Source organism: Podarcis gaigeae, assembly GCF_964106915.1.
Source record: "Podarcis gaigeae genome assembly, chromosome: 3".
NCBI classification, from domain to species: Eukaryota; Metazoa; Chordata; class Lepidosauria; order Squamata; family Lacertidae; genus Podarcis; species Podarcis gaigeae.
The window spans coordinates 103,490,654-103,509,559 of NC_139680.1; the positions used below are offsets into that span (position 1 = coordinate 103,490,654).

Consider the following 18,906-nt stretch of genomic DNA (forward strand, 5'->3'; position numbering starts at 1 on the left):
TGCAGGGGTCCTCATCAGGAAACTGGGACTGCCTGCAACTCTCTGCTGAGAGTACCATCAGCGGCAAACCCCACTTTGCTACTAGGCAATGTACAAAATAGCCCTGAAATAGGAATGGGGCTGGTTTGGAAACAGCCGTGATAGAACTCCTTTGAATAGAAAGTTGGTGTGTGTGTGTGTGTGTGTGTGTGTGTGTGTGTGTGTGTACAGTCGGACCTTGTTTTGCAACTGGGATCCGTTCTGGAGCCCTGGCCGCGAGACGAAACAGACGTAGGATTAAGTGCCAGCGCTTCTGCGCATGCGGCAAACCCCGAAGTATCCCATTCCAGTACTTCCGGGTTTGCCGCGGACGTTCAACAAAATGGACGCTCGATGAGGCAGACTCAAAATGAGGTACCACTGTGTGTGTGTGTGTGTGTGTGTGTGTGTGTGTGTACAGTGGTACCTCTGGTTGCGAATGGTATCCGTTCCGGAGCCCGTTCGCATCATGAGCAAAACACCACCCACGTCTGCGCAGGTCGCGATTCGCCGCTTCTGCGCATGACGTCATTCTGAGCGTCTGCACATGCACAAGTGGCGAAACCTGGAAATAACCCGTTCCGTTACTTCTGGGTCGCCACGGGACGCAACCTGAACCGAACGTAACAAGAGGTATGACATATATGCGCAAGCAAATACCCACTAGATGGCACTAGAGTAACACTATATTAGAACAAATACTTTCTTCTAAGTTTCTCAAGCATTCTCCTGCCGGCCTATCAGCACTGACTAGACAAGGGTCTGCTGAACTCGAAGGAGACAGTGACCTTGTAAGCAATGATATACTTTTGCGCAGAGCAGTGCTTGGGACAAGAATGATCTTTAAAAGAAGCTCCGATTGCAGGGAGCTGCGCAAGCAAAGGGGGGAGGGGAGCTCAGGTGCCTCTGCAACAGCACTCAATAAGCCCAGGCAGGGCACACGGACTGCAAATCTACAGAATCGCAGGTCAGAACCAGCAGGTTCAATTGGAAGGATGTAGGTGTGGGTGAAAGGAAAGCCTTGCACGGCCTAGAACAAGCTCGGGGCAGATTTATCCTGCCACCTCATTTCATCCAGGACACATGGGTAGCTGGAAGACTCCAGCCTCACCAAGTGTTTGGGTAACAGACTTTGCCAGGTGGGGGGAGAGAGAGAAAACCATCAGAGTCACAGTTCTTCAAGCTTGGGTCCTCTTTGCATTGTTCGACTACAACCCTCAGCATCCCCCGCCAGCTCAGCCGCCGGTCATGGATGATGTGAGTTGTAGTCCAATGGCATTCAGGGAAGCAAGGCTGAAGAAAGCCACTTTGGGCATCAATCCCTTCCCTGCTCAGCCTCTGCCCTGGATAAAAAGGTAAAGGTAAAGGTACCCCTGACCATTAGGTTCAATCATGACCGACTCTGGGGTTGTGGCGCTCATCTCGTTTTATTGGCTGAGGGAGCCGGCGTACAGCTTCCGGGTCATGTGGCCAGCATGACTAAGCCGCTTCTGGCGAACCAGAGCAGCGCACGGAAACGCCGTTTACCTTCCCACCGGAGCGGTACCTATTTATCTACTTGCACTTTGAGGTGCTTTCAAACTGCTAGGTTGGCAGGAGCAGGGACCGAACAACAGGAGTTCACCCCGTCGCGGGGATTCGAACCGCAGACCTTCTGATCAGCAAGTCCTAGGCTCTGTGGTTTAACCCACAGCGCCACCCGCGTCCCCTATAAAAAAAGGTAGGGTTGCCATATTTTGAAGAGCAAAAAAGGGGACACATTTGCCAACTTCAGATTCTAACTATAGATCGCAAGGGCGACTCTCATTTTACATACCCATGAAAAAGAGGACGTGTCCTGGAAAAAGAGGACATACGGCAACCCTAAAATACCTAGGCCTAGGTTGGGCAGTGGAGACCAATAGCACATGCTCTCCCCCACTGGTCTCTCCTGACTGGCTGGGCACCGTGGTTGGGAGGTGTTTCAAACAACAGCAATCCACTGATAGAAGAGACAGAGGTCAGCTGACTGGGTGACCGCAGGAGCCAGTAACCAAGGGATGGAAGCCCAGGGGTACCAAGGCAGGACGGCCACACTTTGTTTTGGTTGTCTTCTGTGAGTCAATGGCCCTGGTAGAAATGAAAGTTCCCCATTCCCTACCCAGAGTTATTTGGCAGCAAGAGATTTGGTGGCTGCTTACCTGTCCCGCTGGAAGAGGTCTGGGTGAGGTCAGTACTGCTGTCAGTTGTGGGAGACGTCTGTTGATGCACCTGGATGGCTTGCACGGGAACCTGCTGAGCCACGGCACCACCTAGGAAGCAAGACGGGGATCGTTTAACTCCTAAACTCGACTTAGCTCCATTCAGCCCATTGACGAAGTTCACCTTTCCAGAGCTAACAAGGCAACATATAAAACACATCAACAGCAAAGGTGGCCAAATTTTGCACTTTAGTAATCAGGAAGCGTAAATCTCTTATGTTGAATGGCACACTGCGAAGTTCCCTTGTGTAATCTTTTTCTTCTTCTTTCTGATGTTGCTGTTGATTTCCTTTTGTTTGACCTTGTGGTGTTCAGTGTCACTGGCTTTTGCCGCAATAAAACTTGGTCTGGTTCACAGGAAGAGAGCCCAGAAGTCACATATTCAGTCACCAGATATTGCGCTGCCATGATAGATATTTGACGAAGAATGATCTATGCTACAATTCAATCCTAAACGGAAGACCCATATTATCAGATCCGCACTTCTGAAGCCCACCCCATATAGCTGTGTTAACTGATCTTTTAATCTTTCTTATAAATTTTTATTCACCCATTATCTATCCTTAATTAAGTATCCTATGTATATGTTTAAATCTACGTTTGGTTCTAGCTACTATTTATTTAATAATTATTCGTCTGGATTCATACTGTTATGCTATTATGTATGTTTTGTCTATGCTGGTCTATGACCGTAATAAAGTACTTGACTTGACATCAACAGCAACTTCTTTTTAAACTGCTTGGTTTTGTGCTCCATTGTTGTTGTTGTTTTTTTAAAGGGTCTGGTTTTGACCTTTAAAGCCCTATGCGGCCTAGGACCCACGTACCTATGGGACCACCTCTCCGGATATGCCCCGCGGAGGACCTCAAGGTCCACAAATGACAACATTTTGGAGGTCCCAGGTCGCAAGGTGGTTAGGTTGGTCTCAACTAGGGCCAGGGCCTTTTCAGTACTGGCCCCGACTTGGTGGAACGCTCTGTCACAAGAGACTAGGGCCCTGCGGGACTTGATATCTTTCCGCAGGGCCTGTAAGACAGAGCTGTTCCGCCTGCCCTTTGGTTTGGACTCAGTCTGACCCTTATGTTTCCCTCCCCTTATGGTCTTGATCTACCGGCTACTTTTAAAAAGAGGTTGCATTTTAAATTGCATTTTAACCTGCATTTTAAATTGTTTTTTTCCCCTTTCCCCCCCTCCCCCCCATTATGTTTTTACTGTGATTTTATTGGTGTTAGCTGCCCTGAGCCCGGCTCTGGCCAGGGAGGGCGGGGTATAAATAAATTTTATTATTATTATTATTATTCATTTTACTCAACTTGGTACAAATTTTTTTATTATGCGGCAATGGAAAAGCATGGTTATAGGCTACCAGCAACATGCAGGGATCTACAGAATGATATTTTTGTTCTACAGATGAAGTGGTTTGACTTATCAATGCAAATGCTTTTAATTTTTTTTCTTTATGTATGCTCCTGTGTGGGGAGAGGATATGCTTATTGTTATTCTGAGAATGGAGAATAAAATGGGTGCTAATGTGTTGTTTTTAAGAAAAGCTATCCAATTAACAGAGCCACTGGCCCAAAATTCATAAAATCAGAGTTGCAAGGGACCCAAGGGTCATCTAGTCCAACCCCCTGCAATGCAGGGATCTCAGCTCAAGCATCCATGACAGATGACCATCCAACCTCTGCTTAAAAACCTCCAAGGAAGGAGAGTCTATCAACTCTCGTGGGAGTCCGTTCCACTGCTGAACAGTTCATACTGTCAGAAAGTTTTTTCCGAATACCGTATTTTTCGCTCTATAAGATGCACCAGACCACAAGACGCACCTAGTTTTTGGAGGAGGAAAACAAGAAAAAAAATTATTATGAATCTCAGAAGCCAGAACAGCAAGAGGGATCGCTGCGCAGTGAAAGCAGCAATCCCTCTTGCTGTTCTGGCTTCTGTGATAGCTGTGCAGTCTGCATTCGCTCCATAAGACGCACACACATTTCCCCTTACTTTTTAGGAGGGAAAAAGTGAGTCTTATAGAGCAAAAAATATGGTATTTAGTTAGAATATCCTTTCTTGTAACTTGAAGGCAATGCCTTGAGTCCTACCCTCCAGAGCAGGAGAAAACAAGCATGGTCCCTGTTCCATATGAAAGGAATTGCAAAAAATTCAGTCCATCCTAGGTAAATTAAGATATCAGAAAGCTCTGTAAATTTCTGTCTTTTAATATTTAATAAAACACACGCATATACAAAACTGGTCCTAAAACCTTAGTGTAAAACAAACGAGAAATATAGAGAGGTATAATAATAATAATAATATAATAATAATAATAATACAGAGGGGTCTGATTATATTAAGCATCATCATTCCCGCTGCAAAAAAAAAAAAAGACGCCTAGACATTGTGGTGACTGTAACCTAGGTTTAAGGTGCCATTTGGCAATTAATAATAATAATTTTATTATTTGTACCCCACCCATCTGACCGGGTTGCCCCAGCCACTCTGGGCAGCTTCCAACAAATATGAAAGCATAATAAAACACCGAGCACTAAATGTCGTCTAAAGTCGTATAGTTATTTATCTCCTCGACATCTGATGGGAGGGCGCCACTACCGAAAAGGCCCACTTTCCTGGTTCCCTGTAACTTCACTTCTCGCAGTGAGAGAACTGCCAGAAGGCCCTTGGAGCTGGACCTCAGTGTCAGGGCCTTATATATTAGCTTATATATCTGAGTTTTTAACACTGTTTGAAAGTAAATGAGCAAGGCGAGAAGTTCCTCACCGAACTGCAGCTACAAAGATGTGCCGACGACTAACACATCCCCCCACAAGGGATTTCAAGATGAGGCCGTGCTTGCTCACTCATGAGACTCTCTCGCCCTACAGGTCTGCTGCAGACAGACACACACACACACACACACACACACACACACACACACACACTGTGCTCTGAGTAAGCGCGTCTGATCACACCTAGGTGCCTGGTTCTCAGCGACAAGGCTGCGCCCTGCCCCTTTGTTTCCAGTTCTCCTCCACGCCTGGGTACCAGACTTCCAGCCCCCTCCGCCCATCTGCTCCTTCTGGCTGAGGCTGCCAAACCATGCCAAATCCTGATGGGGCTGAGAGACCCCATGATACAGCTGGGAAAGTCATTGTCAGCCAGGTGTGAAGACATCCACAAACACTTTGTTCCACAGTAACCGATTTCGAAAGCTACACTATGTTTGGCCATGGAGGTTCCATTGAACTATGTTGGTTGAGGGCCACAAATTTATTGAAGCCCCTTTAAAAACCGCTCAAAGCAACTGGCTTTGGTACCTCGGGTTACATACACTTCAGGTTACATACGCTTCAGGTTACAGACTCTGCTAACCCAGAAATATTACCCCGGGTTAAGAACTTTGCTTCAGGATGAGAACAGAAATCATGCAGCGGCGGCGCAGTGGCAGCAGGAGGCCCCATTAGCTAAAGTGGTGCTTCAAGTTAAGAACAGTTTCAGGTTAAGAACAGACCTCCGGAGCAAATTAAGTACTTAACCCCAGGTACCACTGTACATTATGGCTCTGAAGTTCATTTTACATTGTTAGGACGCAGGGCCGTGTGTATTTTGCACAATTATTTTTTGGGGGGAGGGAAAATATTCTCACCCCTCTACGCCACTTACACACAGAATCTTGCAATCTGCATACATTCATGCAGTTTAATAATATTTGGATATCCATGTGCATTCTGCACAATTTATTATTCTGCTGTTGTAGGGGAAAGGATAGCAATCTCCAGGATTGATTCAAAATCCTGTTCAACTGCAGCCCTATTCCTTCCCCAGTCCCACCCCCCTTTCACCAAGGCTGATGCATTTCCAGCCCTCTTCTTGCAACCTTGAGTGCTAAAATATTTAAGATGAAAAGCTGAAATTCCCAGGACAGTGAATACTTATTTTCTGTGCCTGTATGCCATGACTGCAGCAGAAAGGAATACAAACAGCCCTGCTTGGAAACAAATTATATGCAATTCCTTTGCTCAGAACAAGAACATAAAAAGAGGTGTCGGGACTGAATATTTTTAACTTAAGGTTTCAATTCTAAGCATTTTAAATTTAAGAACTAGCACCAGGGTCAAGATAGCTCATTGAGGGACATATACTTTTTTATCAATTTATGCCAACTTAATGATGCCATGGGGACGCGGGTGGCACTGTGATCTAAACCACAGAGCCTAGGAGTTGCCGATCAGAAGGTTGGTGGTTCGAATCCCCGCGATGGGGTGAGCTCCTGCTGCTCGGTCCCTGCTCCTACCCACCTAGCAGTTCGAAAGCCCATCAAAGTGCAAGTAAATAAATAGGTACCGCTCCAGCAGGAAGGTAAACGGCGTTTCCGTGCGCTGCTCTTGTTCACCAGAAGCGGCTTAGTCATGCTGGCCACATGACCAGGAAACTGTATGCCAGCTCCCTCGGCCAGGAAAGCGAGGTGAGCGCCGCAACCCCAGAGTTGGTCACGACTGGACCTAATGGTCAGGGGTCCCTGTACCTTTAATGATGCCATGACCTACAGCAATTAGTCACAGGATAAGTCCAGACTAGCACACGCCAAGGCATTGGACACCGCCCCCCATTCCTTCTGAAGAGCAGGGTGGGACCAGTGATTCACACATTTCAGGTCCCAAGCAATGGGACTAGGCAAGCGAGCAGGGCACTCCTGAGAGTAAGCTGGGTCTGTTAGAGCATCTGGCAGCAGCTCCTTGGAGACAAAGGTGAGCTCTACCCAGCCGGTCCAGGCCCAAGTGCCTCCCTGGTTGCTGCGGAAACAGCAGTATCAGGAGGCGGGGAAGGGGATGTCCAGAAACAACTACTCTGTCCCTCCCCTCCATCAAAGCTCAGCACTTCCACCCCATTCTTCTTCACCCTGCCAAGAAGCTTCCATGGGGCTCATGACACACAGGCCGCATGCAATAAACACAAAGCAGTTAGGATAGCTCAGTTTGCAGAGCTTGGGACTCTGAACCTCAGAGTCATGGGTTCGAGTCCCACGCGGGACAAAAAGATTCCTGCATTGCAGGGGGTTGAACTAGATGATCCCCTGTGATCCCTTTCCAACTCTGTGATGCTATTATTTCAATGAAGAAAGCACTCAGATAGTCTTTGCCCTGGATTAAAGCAACACACATATTGAATGAGGAGGGAGTGTCACATCTGAACTGTCATCCTCTTTGTGCAAGGACTTCCACTGCAGCCCCTCTCCCCACCCTCTGAATCTGTTCTGGGGGCTCCCCTACCCCTCTGCTGTGGATCTGTAAGTGTCGCAGGGAGGAGAGAAGAAGGAAGGAAAGTTTGACAGCACAAACAGAAGTCCTTGTGCAAGTGGGACAACTTCCTAGGTCAGGGAGGCAGGAATGTCTGACAAGCATTTAGAAAACACAGACAGACAAGCAATCCATGTTGAACAGTGAGAGGGGGCACAGAGCAGGTTTCTACTCATACAATGATCTGCTGCGTTCCAGCTTGTCTTATTTCCCCATCGGCACTCCCACCCCACGCGGTATACAGGATGTTTATATCTTAAGAAATATTTATGCATACTACCCTAACCAAGAAGATTCTGCTGATCTACACAGCAACTTGAAACTCTTGTGCACACAAACAGAGCAGTGGGAGGCCAAGGGGAAAAGACGACCGGTCCAAAATTTCTAGAAAAAGCATTCAGCCGGCTATTGTCATTTCAGCATGACCTGTGTGGACATTTGCCCTTTTCAACCGGGCACATCGGGCAGAACATACAAGTCTATATCCTCCACCGTTCAGCTTTGTGGACTTCATGATGCCTCCACCTGTGTGTGTGTGTGTGTGTGTGTGTGTGTGTGTGTTTTCAACCTATTTGAAGCCAAGTCTTCCATCTAGCTCCAGTCTTCCTATGCCAGCACTACCCAATCGGCAAGTAGCCTCCAGAGACAGCAGTACTGCCTTCAATGGAAAGGTGAAAGGTAGTAAACTGTTCTATCTAATCCTCTCTCCCATTTCTTTATTTTGTTTTTTTAAAAAACAGAAAATCATTAGGAGGCTTCCTACAATATGTCTGAACAGACAAAAGGAGCATTTATAGGACCGCATATCACCGAAAGAGCTGGAAGTTGGGGATGAGAAATCCTTTCAGGGTTGAGGGCTGCATTTCGCTAGGGAGAGGGGGGAAAGTGATATGGATGAAGTGTGTCAATTGTGGCTGTAGTCGCAAAGCAAAAAGTGGACAGGGCACCCCTTCTTTCTGCCACCGTTCATTCATTCTCTCTCTTTTTGCTTGGGAGAAGGGTAAAATGAAGGCTGCAACATGCCTGCCACAAGTTGCCTACCAGAGCTGCAAGAGGTTGTTTCCCCACCCACACTATTCTGTATAGAAATAAGGACTTGCTTTTGCACCGACACTTGGCTTCAAAGTCGCAGGCTGACTTCATACTCAACGGTCCACAGCCTGAACCGAATGGAGATGGGGGGGGGGGGGGAGAGAGAAACATGCAAAGGGTTTTGTCAAGCACAGAGGAGCTGCTTCTAAATTCACAGGAAACGATTACACAACCAAGAATCAGACGGCAGTTCCACGGAAGGTGTCGCTATGCAAACCGGAGTTCCCACGGGCCAAAGAGAAAGCAAGTTTCTGAGCGGTGTGACCTCACCCCAGCCGACTGCATAAATCGCCTCAGCAAGAGCCAAATTTCATACGCCATTATTCTGCCCAATCACCAGGTTCTTCCCTTGTGGTCTTCTCCAGATTAGCCTAATCCGATTAATTACACCACTTTGAAGATATAACCGGCTCGGCGGTGTTCTCCTTTTCCCAGTTCAATCTATTACAGCGGCTAAGTTATCAGTCCCCAGGGCGCACTATCGCGAGCGAGCAAAACGCTCTGCGCCTCCAACCACAACTGCAACCTCTTCTCACGGCAGAAACAAGCCGACCCCTTTCCACACGACAGCTCCAACCACATAGGAAAGCAGGCCGACCTGCCATGTGGTGGGCCGAGCATCGACACATATTTTCTGCAAACGCAGAAGCAGTTGGCCCGGTGTGTCTGTGGAGGCTACAGACTGCATACCCTCCAAATGTGTCCCTATTTTCCAGGGACAGTGCTGGAAAATCAGTGCTTCTGATTTGATCCTGGAATGTCTCTATTTCCCCCACAAGTGATGCCACAGCCAAGATCAAGGAGGCTAGCACTTGTCCCGAGAAGAGGAAGCAGCGGCGATGGAGCATCCCGTTGCCTCTCCTCCCTTGGGCAGCTTATAGTGGCTGCTGGAGAGCGGGCAAGGAGGAGGCGATGCCGCTACAAAGGCCCCATCTTGCCTGACACATTGGCTCTGAGGTGCAGGCAAGTGCAGGGCAGAAAAAAGGAGCATTGCTTTTTAAAAAAATAAATGCTTTGTGCATCTGCTTCTAACCTTGCCCCTTTCTAAAATTTATTTATTGATGTGTACTTTTCTTTTTAGGGACGCAGGTGGCGCTGTGGGTTAAAGCCTCAGCGCCTAGGACTTGCCGATCGAAAGGTCGGTGGTTCGAATCCCTGCGGCGGGGTGCGCTCCCGCTGCTCGGTCCCAGCGCCTGCCAACCTAGCAGTTCGAAAGCACCTCCGGGTGCAAGTAGATAAATAGGGACCGCTTACCAGCGGGAAGGTAAACGGCGTTTCCGTGTGCGGCTCTGGCTCGCCAGAGCAGCGATGTCACGCTGGCCACGTGACCCGGAAGTGTCTCCGGACAGCGCTGGCCCCTGGCCTCTTAAGTGAGATGGGCGCACAACCCCAGAGTCTGTCAAGACTGGCCCGTACGGGCAGGGGTACCTTTACCTTTACTTTTCTTTTTGTAAACCTACCAAAGAATAAAATAAAGCCTTTCATTATACCCATACATTCAACGACTTCCCTCCTTCCCCTTCCAACATTCTTTTAATTATCCCATAATCCCTGCATATTCTTGCATATCCATCTGAATTAGTCCCCCCCCCCCCATTTTTACATGCCTTTTAAATATGTTGCACAGTTGAATTTACCTTAGTACTTGCCGGCGTTTTCAATTATTCCCCTCATACTCAACAAAAAAATTCCACTCCTCTTTAAAGACCTGTTCTTCTTGCTCTCTTATTCTACTTGCTAGACCTGCTAACTCTACCATGCATATTCTACCATCTTAAATTGCCAGCCCTCCTTACCAGGGACCTCACTCACCCTCTACTTGGGGGCTAACAAAATCCAAACCGCTGTTGTCACATACATTAATAAGTTTTTTTTTTTCCTGAGGGATTAAGGGGTTTTCTCAGGACTGGGTGAAAGCATTTGTGCAGTGTCTCATTGGTACAGTGGTGGCGGCACTCGCCCGTCTTCTTCATAGGAGAGAGTTTTCCAAATGTTGTGTCGCGGCGACATGTTAAGTGTGCCAGCTGCGGTGTGTAGGTGCGTCATGTAAACGCTCCCCATGCTCCACCGGGGGCTGGAAAAGGGTGACTTTAACCTCCGGTTTGCTAGTCAAACTGAATTATCGTGTTGCGAAATGATGCATATCTAAAAAGTGTGTCACCAACATGAAAAGTTTGGAAAGCTCGGGGGGTGGGGTGGGGTCAAGGAGGCCTCCCAGATGCTGCAGGACTACAGCTCCCATCATTTTCAACTTTTGAGCTGAAAAACAGGACCAAAATTGTAAACTCTCCTCCGTTCAGTCAGCCTGAACACAGTATAAGCCCTAACACACTTTTTCTGAAGAGCAGGACTCTGTCTGCAGTCATTTCCAAGCCAAAATCAGAGACAGGAACCTGTCATCTTGATGTTTAGGCAGCTACAGAAGCCTTTTTTGTGTAAGAAAGTTTGATCTGGTGATTTGATGGAATATTAATCATACAGCAACAGAAACAGTGTTATTGTTTTCGTATTTTATCTCATTTTGTCTTATGGCACACCACTTCAATATTTTCTTGGCTGTGGCAAGGTTTACACATCTGTAAAAACCACCGCAGCAAAAATACCTCTGCTGATTTAGGGACAAGGTGAATCGGGGTCTCCTAACATCTCTCAGGCAGTTCTCAGAGTGGGCTAACAATCAACCTGACTTTGCAAGGAACTCTGGAAATGGTAGCTCTATGAGGAGAACAGAGGTTTCCTAAACAACCCTTAAACTGCGTTTCCCAGAATTCTTTGGGGGAAGCCATGACTGTTTAAAGTGATGCAGTACTGGTTTAACTATATACAATGCAGACAAGGCCTGGCCTGTTGTCTTATCCCCTGTTCGGGCTTTGCTTGTGCCCAGAGGCCTCCACTTGTGGTAATGCTAAACAGGAGTGCCCTCTAAAGGCAGCCTAGGATACTTTTGCTTGTCCCTCAGCAGATAGATTTCCCCTCTCCGCTGGCTAAGCACTCTCTTCAACTGGCAGAAGACAAGCCCGACTGCAGGCTTCCCAGGTTCCTGGCTGGCTCCTGGCGAATCTCCTTCCCTTGTCCTCTGGGGCTCGCTCTCTTCCTCTCTCCTACCACTACTCCCTTCTGCCTCTTCCAAGGCTTTTGCAACTGGGGCAGTTGAGTGGGGTCCCGGCACAGCCGCCCAGGGGCCTGCGGTATCCAGATCTCCACAGAAATAGTAAGATAAATAAATACATCTGAGAAAGGCAAGATAGAAGCAAATACAAAACATGGTTCCAAATTAAGCAACAGGGCACCTGAACTCTTACAGGCAAAAGCTAACCTGTGATGCGTTGCAGCAGGGGGATGATCATGCGCTTCCCTGGAATACCCGAAGCCGCCTTATGTTCACTGACATATTCAATAAACACATGAGACATAACCGGCTGTGTTCTTAGATAATTAAGGTATACTATTCATTGTATCAAACTGTAAATTTCAACAGAAGTGACTCATAAAGTTCAACAAACGAACAAAGCAGAAGACCCAGTGGATCAGATCATTCTCTAGTCAGTTCATGTGTAAGGTCCATCCGTGTAATGGTGTCTATTCCACATGTCTGTTCATAAAGTCCAAACAATCCGCATGTAAGGTTGTTACAGTTCCACAAAATCCTTTCACAGAGTCTAGACAAGGATTTCCGGAATATTGGCCTTGTTTTGCCGTCCTGGGCTGCACCAGTAGTTTTAAAGCACTAAGTAATGCAAATAAATATGTTCACTGACAGTCTTTGGCTGATTAATATCCTACTGCCTTTTAAATGTATCTGTGGGAAGGGGGTGTTACTGTTTTGTTGTTTTGGTTTAATTATTTACTTGTATTTTATTCTGTAGGACCATCCTGAGAGCTTTTGATGAATGGCGGCATATACATTTAACAAATGATGATGATGATGATGATGATGATGATAATAATAATAATAATAATAATAGCTCAGTATTGTCCACACAGGCAGGCAGCAGCTCTCCTGGGTTTCAAACGTTACCAGCCCTACCCGGAGATGCTGGGGATTGAGCCCAGGACCTTCTGCATGCAAAGCAGATGCTCTTGTCACTGAGCTACGGGCCTTCCTCTTTAACGGGCCTCTAATGGTGGGACTACTGAAAACCACCAGTCAAACCAGTGGCAAGGAAACCCGGACACCAACCACAAATCAGCATTCCCATACCAAAGACTCAGCAAAAGGAAAGGAAGGAAACCTACCCCATCCTGCCAGCCTCCCAGTTCTCATGCTTGGTAAGAACGTTAGAAAAGCCCTCACTGGATAAAACCAAAGGTCTATCTGGTCTAGCATTCTGTTCTCTCGGCAGCCAGCCACATGCCTATGGGAAGCCCATAATGATGATATGAATGCAATAGCCCTCTCCCGCTCATAGAAGGGACCCCGTGGGTCATCTAGTCCAACCCATTGCAATGCAGGAATGTTCTTGGCAACTGTCTTTGACAGCCATCGTGACTCGCTGACAGCCTGATCCTCCATGAGTACGCACAGCCGAGAACTAAATCCCACCTCCCCAAATCACTAGCAGTGCATGCGTGTTATTGTTAGGGTTCATTCCTCCTCAAAAAGGCACACAGAGAAGGAAATCAATTAGTGCCCGACCATTACTTTCATGGGATATGGGTGGTGCTGTGGGTTAAACCACAGAGCCTAGGACTTGCCGATCAGAAGGTTGGCGGTTCAAATCCCCGCGACGGGGTGAGCTCCTGTTGCTTGGTCCCAGCTCCTGCCAACCTAGCAGTTCAAAAGCACATCAAAGTGCAAGTAAATAAATAGGTACCGCTCTGGCGGGAAGGTAAACGGTGTTTCCGTGCGCTGCTCTGGTTCGCCAGAAGCGGCTTAGTCATGCTGGCCACATGACCAGGAAACTGTATGCCAGCTCCCTCGGCCAGGAAAGCGAGATGAGCGCCACAACCCCAGAGTCGGCCACAACTGGACCTAATGGTCAGGGGTTCCTTTACCTTTATTACTTTCATGCATTTTAAAACAGCCATACAGATTGAAAACACCCTCATAACAAAAACCAGGGCTTTTTTTGCTTTTTCTTTGACAGCATGAACTCGCAGGTACTCATTTTAAGCACCTCTCAGGTGTGTGCCATTATTAAAGAACAACAGAGGCGATTGTGGTGAGCTCCAGCACCTATTTTTCTATAGAAATAGCACTGACAAGGACAGACCTCTCTCTACTAACAGGGAGGACAGCAGATACGCACAACAGCTCAGGAAATAATTCTTCCACCTGTCTGCAGTTGCGGTCAGGCCTTTCGCGGGTTCCCTGGATGCTCCAGAAAAAAGAGGTGCCTGGATCCTTATGTTAAATATCACCAGAGATTTCTAAATGTTTCCTAAAATCCCAGCTGCTTTAGTGAGCTATTCAACACACACACAACACAGAGGGTTTTATCCAAGGTGATGATTAGTGACAGGTTCCATCAGCAGAAAGATGTCTGCTTGTGCAACAGAACTTTCCCCACCTCTCAGCCCCACAACACAACACCCCCCAAATATGCTGTTGGCTTCAAGTCACAAGAAACAGATTCCAACTAAACATCAGGAAGAACTTTCTGACAGTAAGAGCTGTTCAGCAGTGGAATGGTTTCCCTCAGGAGTTTGTGGACTCTCCTTCCTTGGTTTTTAAACAGAGGTTGGATGGCAATAAGACATGGATGCTTTAGCTGAGATTCCTGCATTGCAGGAGGTTGGAATAGATGATCCCTGGATTCCCTTTCCAATTCTATGATTCTGGGGATTCATCCAACCTTCTAGGGTGTAATAAAAAAATTAAGGTCTTATATGTATAATAAATGTTCTTAAATGTACTAAGCAAACACACACACACATATATATATATAAACCACATGTCTGAAACCCATAGGAAAAGTCCTAAAGCCATTTTGACTCTTTCAGTCACCTCAAATATTTCTCTACAACAGAGGTCAGCAACCTTTTTCAGCCATGGGCCGGTCCACTGTCCCTCAGACCATGTGGGGGGCCAGACTATATTTTTTTGGGGGGGGGATGAACGGATTCCTAAGCCCCACAAATAACCCAGGGATGCATTTTAAATAAAAGCTCACATTCTACTCATGTAAAAACACCAGACAAGCCCCACCAATAACCCAGAGGTGCATTTTAAATAAAAGGACACATTCTACAGGTTGTACAATGATAATAAATGTATTATTATTATTCATGTAAAAACATGCTGATTCCCAGACCGTCTGTGGGCTGGGTTGAGAAGGCGATTGAGCCGCAACCAGCCCCCAGGCCTTAGGTTGCCTACCCCTGCTCTACAACGTAGAAGGAAATGTGCCTCCCCATTGTCTCTGTCCTCACAAATCCTGTCCTAAGGACACATTTAAGGTGTGAATAGCATGAGCCTGTGACCTGGCTCAGGAATTAAGTATTATCATTACAAAAGGATGGCCAGACTCCCCAGGTAATCCAGTCAAGTGACCATTAACATGTAACCTGGCAGACAGGGTAAAAACAAGGCACTCAGATTTCTGTTGTAGACCGCCTTTTCTGTGATGTAGGTATAATGTATCTGGGGGCTGGTCTTGGACTCCAGGGCGGGCAATTTAAAATGCCTATATAAGGGCGGGCACACCTTTGTTCTGGGTCCTCCTCCTCTCTCCTGCATGTGGGGGGAGCACCCTGCTGCAAAGGTTTAATAAAAATCAGGCTTACTAGCTGCTTTGCTTCTCAATATTTTCTGGTTGGCCTCTGTTATTTTCTCCTACCGATGGAGAACCTACAAAGGACTCTATAAAGGCTCTTGTGTACCCCATAAGGGAATAAGGGCAGATTTTGTTTACAACAAGCGCAATTTGGGTAGGGTGCTGGCTGCTCATGGTGGGGTGGGGAGGAGTTTTGTTGCGGAAGCAGGAATCCTTGCACTGATGGAACACTTTAGTTGGAATTATCCCAAGCAAGGCTTATGAGGAGTGTTTGAAGGAGCTGGGAATGTTTAGCCTGGAAAAGAGGAGACTGAGAGGAGATGTGATAGCCATCTTCAAATCTCAATACACTGCTCAGCATAGTGTTCATGCAAAGTGATCTGAAAGGTCCTTTTAATACGTCCTTAAACCTTCCCCCACCACATATATGCGTACTCCTCATCACTAACCCAGCAAACTTGCTCGAGGAAAGTTGGATGTTCTGCAGCAGAATTCCAGCATATGATTTTATGCTTTTAAGGAACCCAAGCCCTTTGTGAGGATAAGACAAGAGCTGGCCAGCCTGAGAGCATTACAACAGTTTTACTGCTAATGGCTTGTTACATCAAGACTGAAGTGCTGTTTATTATTCCTACAGCTGCACCAGCCTCAAAGACGTCCAAATGAGTTCCAGCACGATTCCAGCAAGGCGGCCTCCCGGCTCCCCATCTTCCCCCAGACAATTTGCAGGATCCAAACTTCCAGTGAAGATGCTACTTTCCATCACAGCAACTGCCACAGGTCCTCTTCCCTGCTAAGTAAGTATTCACCATTTTCCATTTCACCAATCACAGCCAAGGTCAGCGGGGCCAGAAGCCCCTCCCTCCACTGGTATTGTCTACCTCCTCCCGTGTTGCCATGGAGACATCTCCCGCTGTGCCCCACCCTGCCACCAATCAACTACACATTGAAGCAGTGCAAAGCAGAGTCTGTACCACCACAGCAGTGGCAGTGAGCTCTATATGCCCCTAAAAGTGGAAACTTTGACAACATACCAAGAGATAACCATGCTTGAGGAGGCAAGAGATTTCATACATCAAGTGGGGGACCAACACGTCAGGCAAGCACACATGCTCCCCCATTGGCTTTGCTTTCATGATAATAATACTAGCTGAAGTAGAGTGCCCACATTCGAACAGGGAAGACACAGCTAGCAAGGTGCCCCTGATCTTTGCTGGACTACAACTCCCATCATCCCTGATTATTGGCCATGCCGGCTGGGGCCGATGGGATTTGTAGTCCAAATAAACGTCCAGAGGAGGATGTGATGGGTACCTTTGAAACACGGCCTCCTACACATAACCTGACTTTGTGTCCAAATATTTTGAATTAGCTTTGAGAACATTGGAGCCTGGAGAACATTGGCTCAGAAGGCAATTAATAAACTGTAATAAAAATAAGAACAGCAACAACCAAAGAAGCTGAATGCTGGGATGTTTGGGACAGATAAAGGAAGCACTTCCCATGGCAAACAGCTCCAGTTCTAGAATTGCCTGCCATAAGATTCAGAGATGGCTGCCAACTTGGACGGCTTTAAAAGGGGACTAGCAAATTTGTGGTGGGTAAGACTACCAATGGCGCCCAGTGACAATAGCTATGTGCTACCCCGCCAAGATCAGAAGTACCACACCTCTGAATACCACCAGCCACTAGGGGGGAACAGCTGCATCAAGGAGGCCGTTGCCTTCATAATCCTGATTTCAGGTGGGCTTCCCGCTGGCATATCTGGAAAACCAGACGCTAGACTAGACGAGCCTTCAGGCTGCTCCCGCTGGACCTATATGTTTTGAGGCGCAGGAGGAGAGGCTTCCCTGATAGCGAGCACCCTCCACCCACCTCCCACAAGCAAGGGGAGAAGTGAGCGCTGCTGACCTGTCAGGGACACAAACTGCCCTCCGGCGGAGGCTGGAAATCGGAAGACTGTCTGCTGTGCCTGCTGCACCTGTCCAGGTGGGGCTGCAGCGGCCACCTGGCCCTGCTGGCTGCAGAGGGCAAGGGAGTGCGGCTGCAACTGAGTGAGAGGAATGGTAGGGGTCCCGGGAGGGAGTGGAGCACCTGCCGGAAGGAGGGAGAAAAAAATAAAGCCTTCTTTTAAAAAATCAGGGGCCGGCTCGCTTTTTTAAATTTAAATTTTAATTTTTAGCTTCGGCTGAGTTTCCTCCCGGTTATTATTATCTGTTATCACAGGCCCTTGTTGGGAGGAAGAGGAGGGAAGGCTCCACATCCCAGCTCCGAACCCTACAATTCTCACAACCAGGTGTGCCACACAAACAAGAGGAACAGTCATGGCAGAGGTCCTTAAGAAGCTCTCTTCTTTCCCACAGGAGCCACAGGGTGGCGAATTTGCAGCCACGGAATTTCACAGGCTTCACCTCGCAGCGAGGCCTCAAAGCCACACTCTCCCTTCTGAACCAATCACATTTGAAGAGAGCACAGCGCCAGCATTCCTATTCCAGCCTCTCCAGAGCAAAAGAGGGAGGGTTGAGGCTAAAAACCGGAAGGTTCCACAGGGAAAAAGCAGGAAAGTGCCTCAGTCGGCAAGAGGGAAACTGACCTGACATGAGGGTGAAGCTGGTGGGTATCTGCATTAGCCCTCCGGAGGCCACTGCACTGGTTCCAGTGGTTTTCAGCACCGTCCCGTTGGCACTGGTTACCGTGTTGGGGCTGACACTGGCAGAGACTGGCGATAGGTAGTTGGTGATGGGGAACGAGGGGCCGCTGCTGACCTGCATGGAGGTGGAGGTGGTGGGCGCCGTCTGGATGGTCGACGTCGTCCCTGGCAGGTTGGTGACGGTGAAGGCAGGCTTCAGCGAGTCCTGCAAGAGAAGGGCAACTCACGTTCAGAACGGGCACGGCCCAGAAAAACCTCCCTGTGAACCCTGCTGCTCCAGCTGTACAAACTGCCCAGTGCCAAACGTGGCAGAGAACAGCCCCCAGGGCTGAATGTTTTCGTCGAAAAATTCAGCTCTGTTCTAATTTACGTGGAGCCACCTTTGGGCTGCTGGAAGGAAGGAGGGAAGGATGCGGGGTGTTTGTTTTGATCTGCGACGTGAGACAGAAATCTGCAGCCAAGGAAGAGGCCAATTGAGTATTTCTGCTAAGTGATGAATCTCTCTCTCTCTGACACACACACACACCCCAGCACAAAGTCCAAAAATTGGATCCACTGAGACAGAAAGGTCCAGTGGGCATCAAACTGAGATCAAACTTCTCATTTTTCTACCAAGCCCTCCTCTCTACATAAGCCTGATCATCGATAATGTTATCAGCCATCCTGTTGAAAAGGCCTTTCTCTATCATTTTTTTTTTTAATTATTTTTCTTTTTCATTCATTACATACATCTCAAATTCTTAACATTTACTATATATTCCTCCCTCCCTCTCCTTCAAGACCCCCCCCAACTTCTGCTTCTAGTTTGTTTCTATTTTCACCCACTTTGCTATCTCTCAACAGAAAAAGTTATTAATAACATAACATCAAACCTAAAAACATAAAAATAAAAGTGAATACA

The 18,906-nt window shown here is 47.5% G+C and overlaps 1 protein-coding gene across 2 annotated transcripts in view; it reads right to left on the bottom strand.

Moving 5' to 3' along the window:
- The window catches only part of SRF (serum response factor), a 72,186-nt gene that overhangs the window by 9,589 nt on the left and 43,691 nt on the right, over positions 1-18,906 (bottom strand). The window contains exons 3-5 of one of the 2 annotated variants that reach the window (XM_083733452.1): positions 17,949-18,210; positions 17,267-17,449; positions 2,199-2,309 (exon numbers count right to left, since the gene is read on the bottom strand). In XM_083733452.1, coding sequence (XP_083589578.1) covers positions 2,199-2,309; positions 17,267-17,449; positions 17,949-18,210 — 556 coding nt within the window. The remainder of the gene's footprint in view (positions 1-2,198; positions 2,310-17,266; positions 17,450-17,948; positions 18,211-18,906) is intronic. The other variant, XM_083733453.1, reaches the window with a different exon arrangement.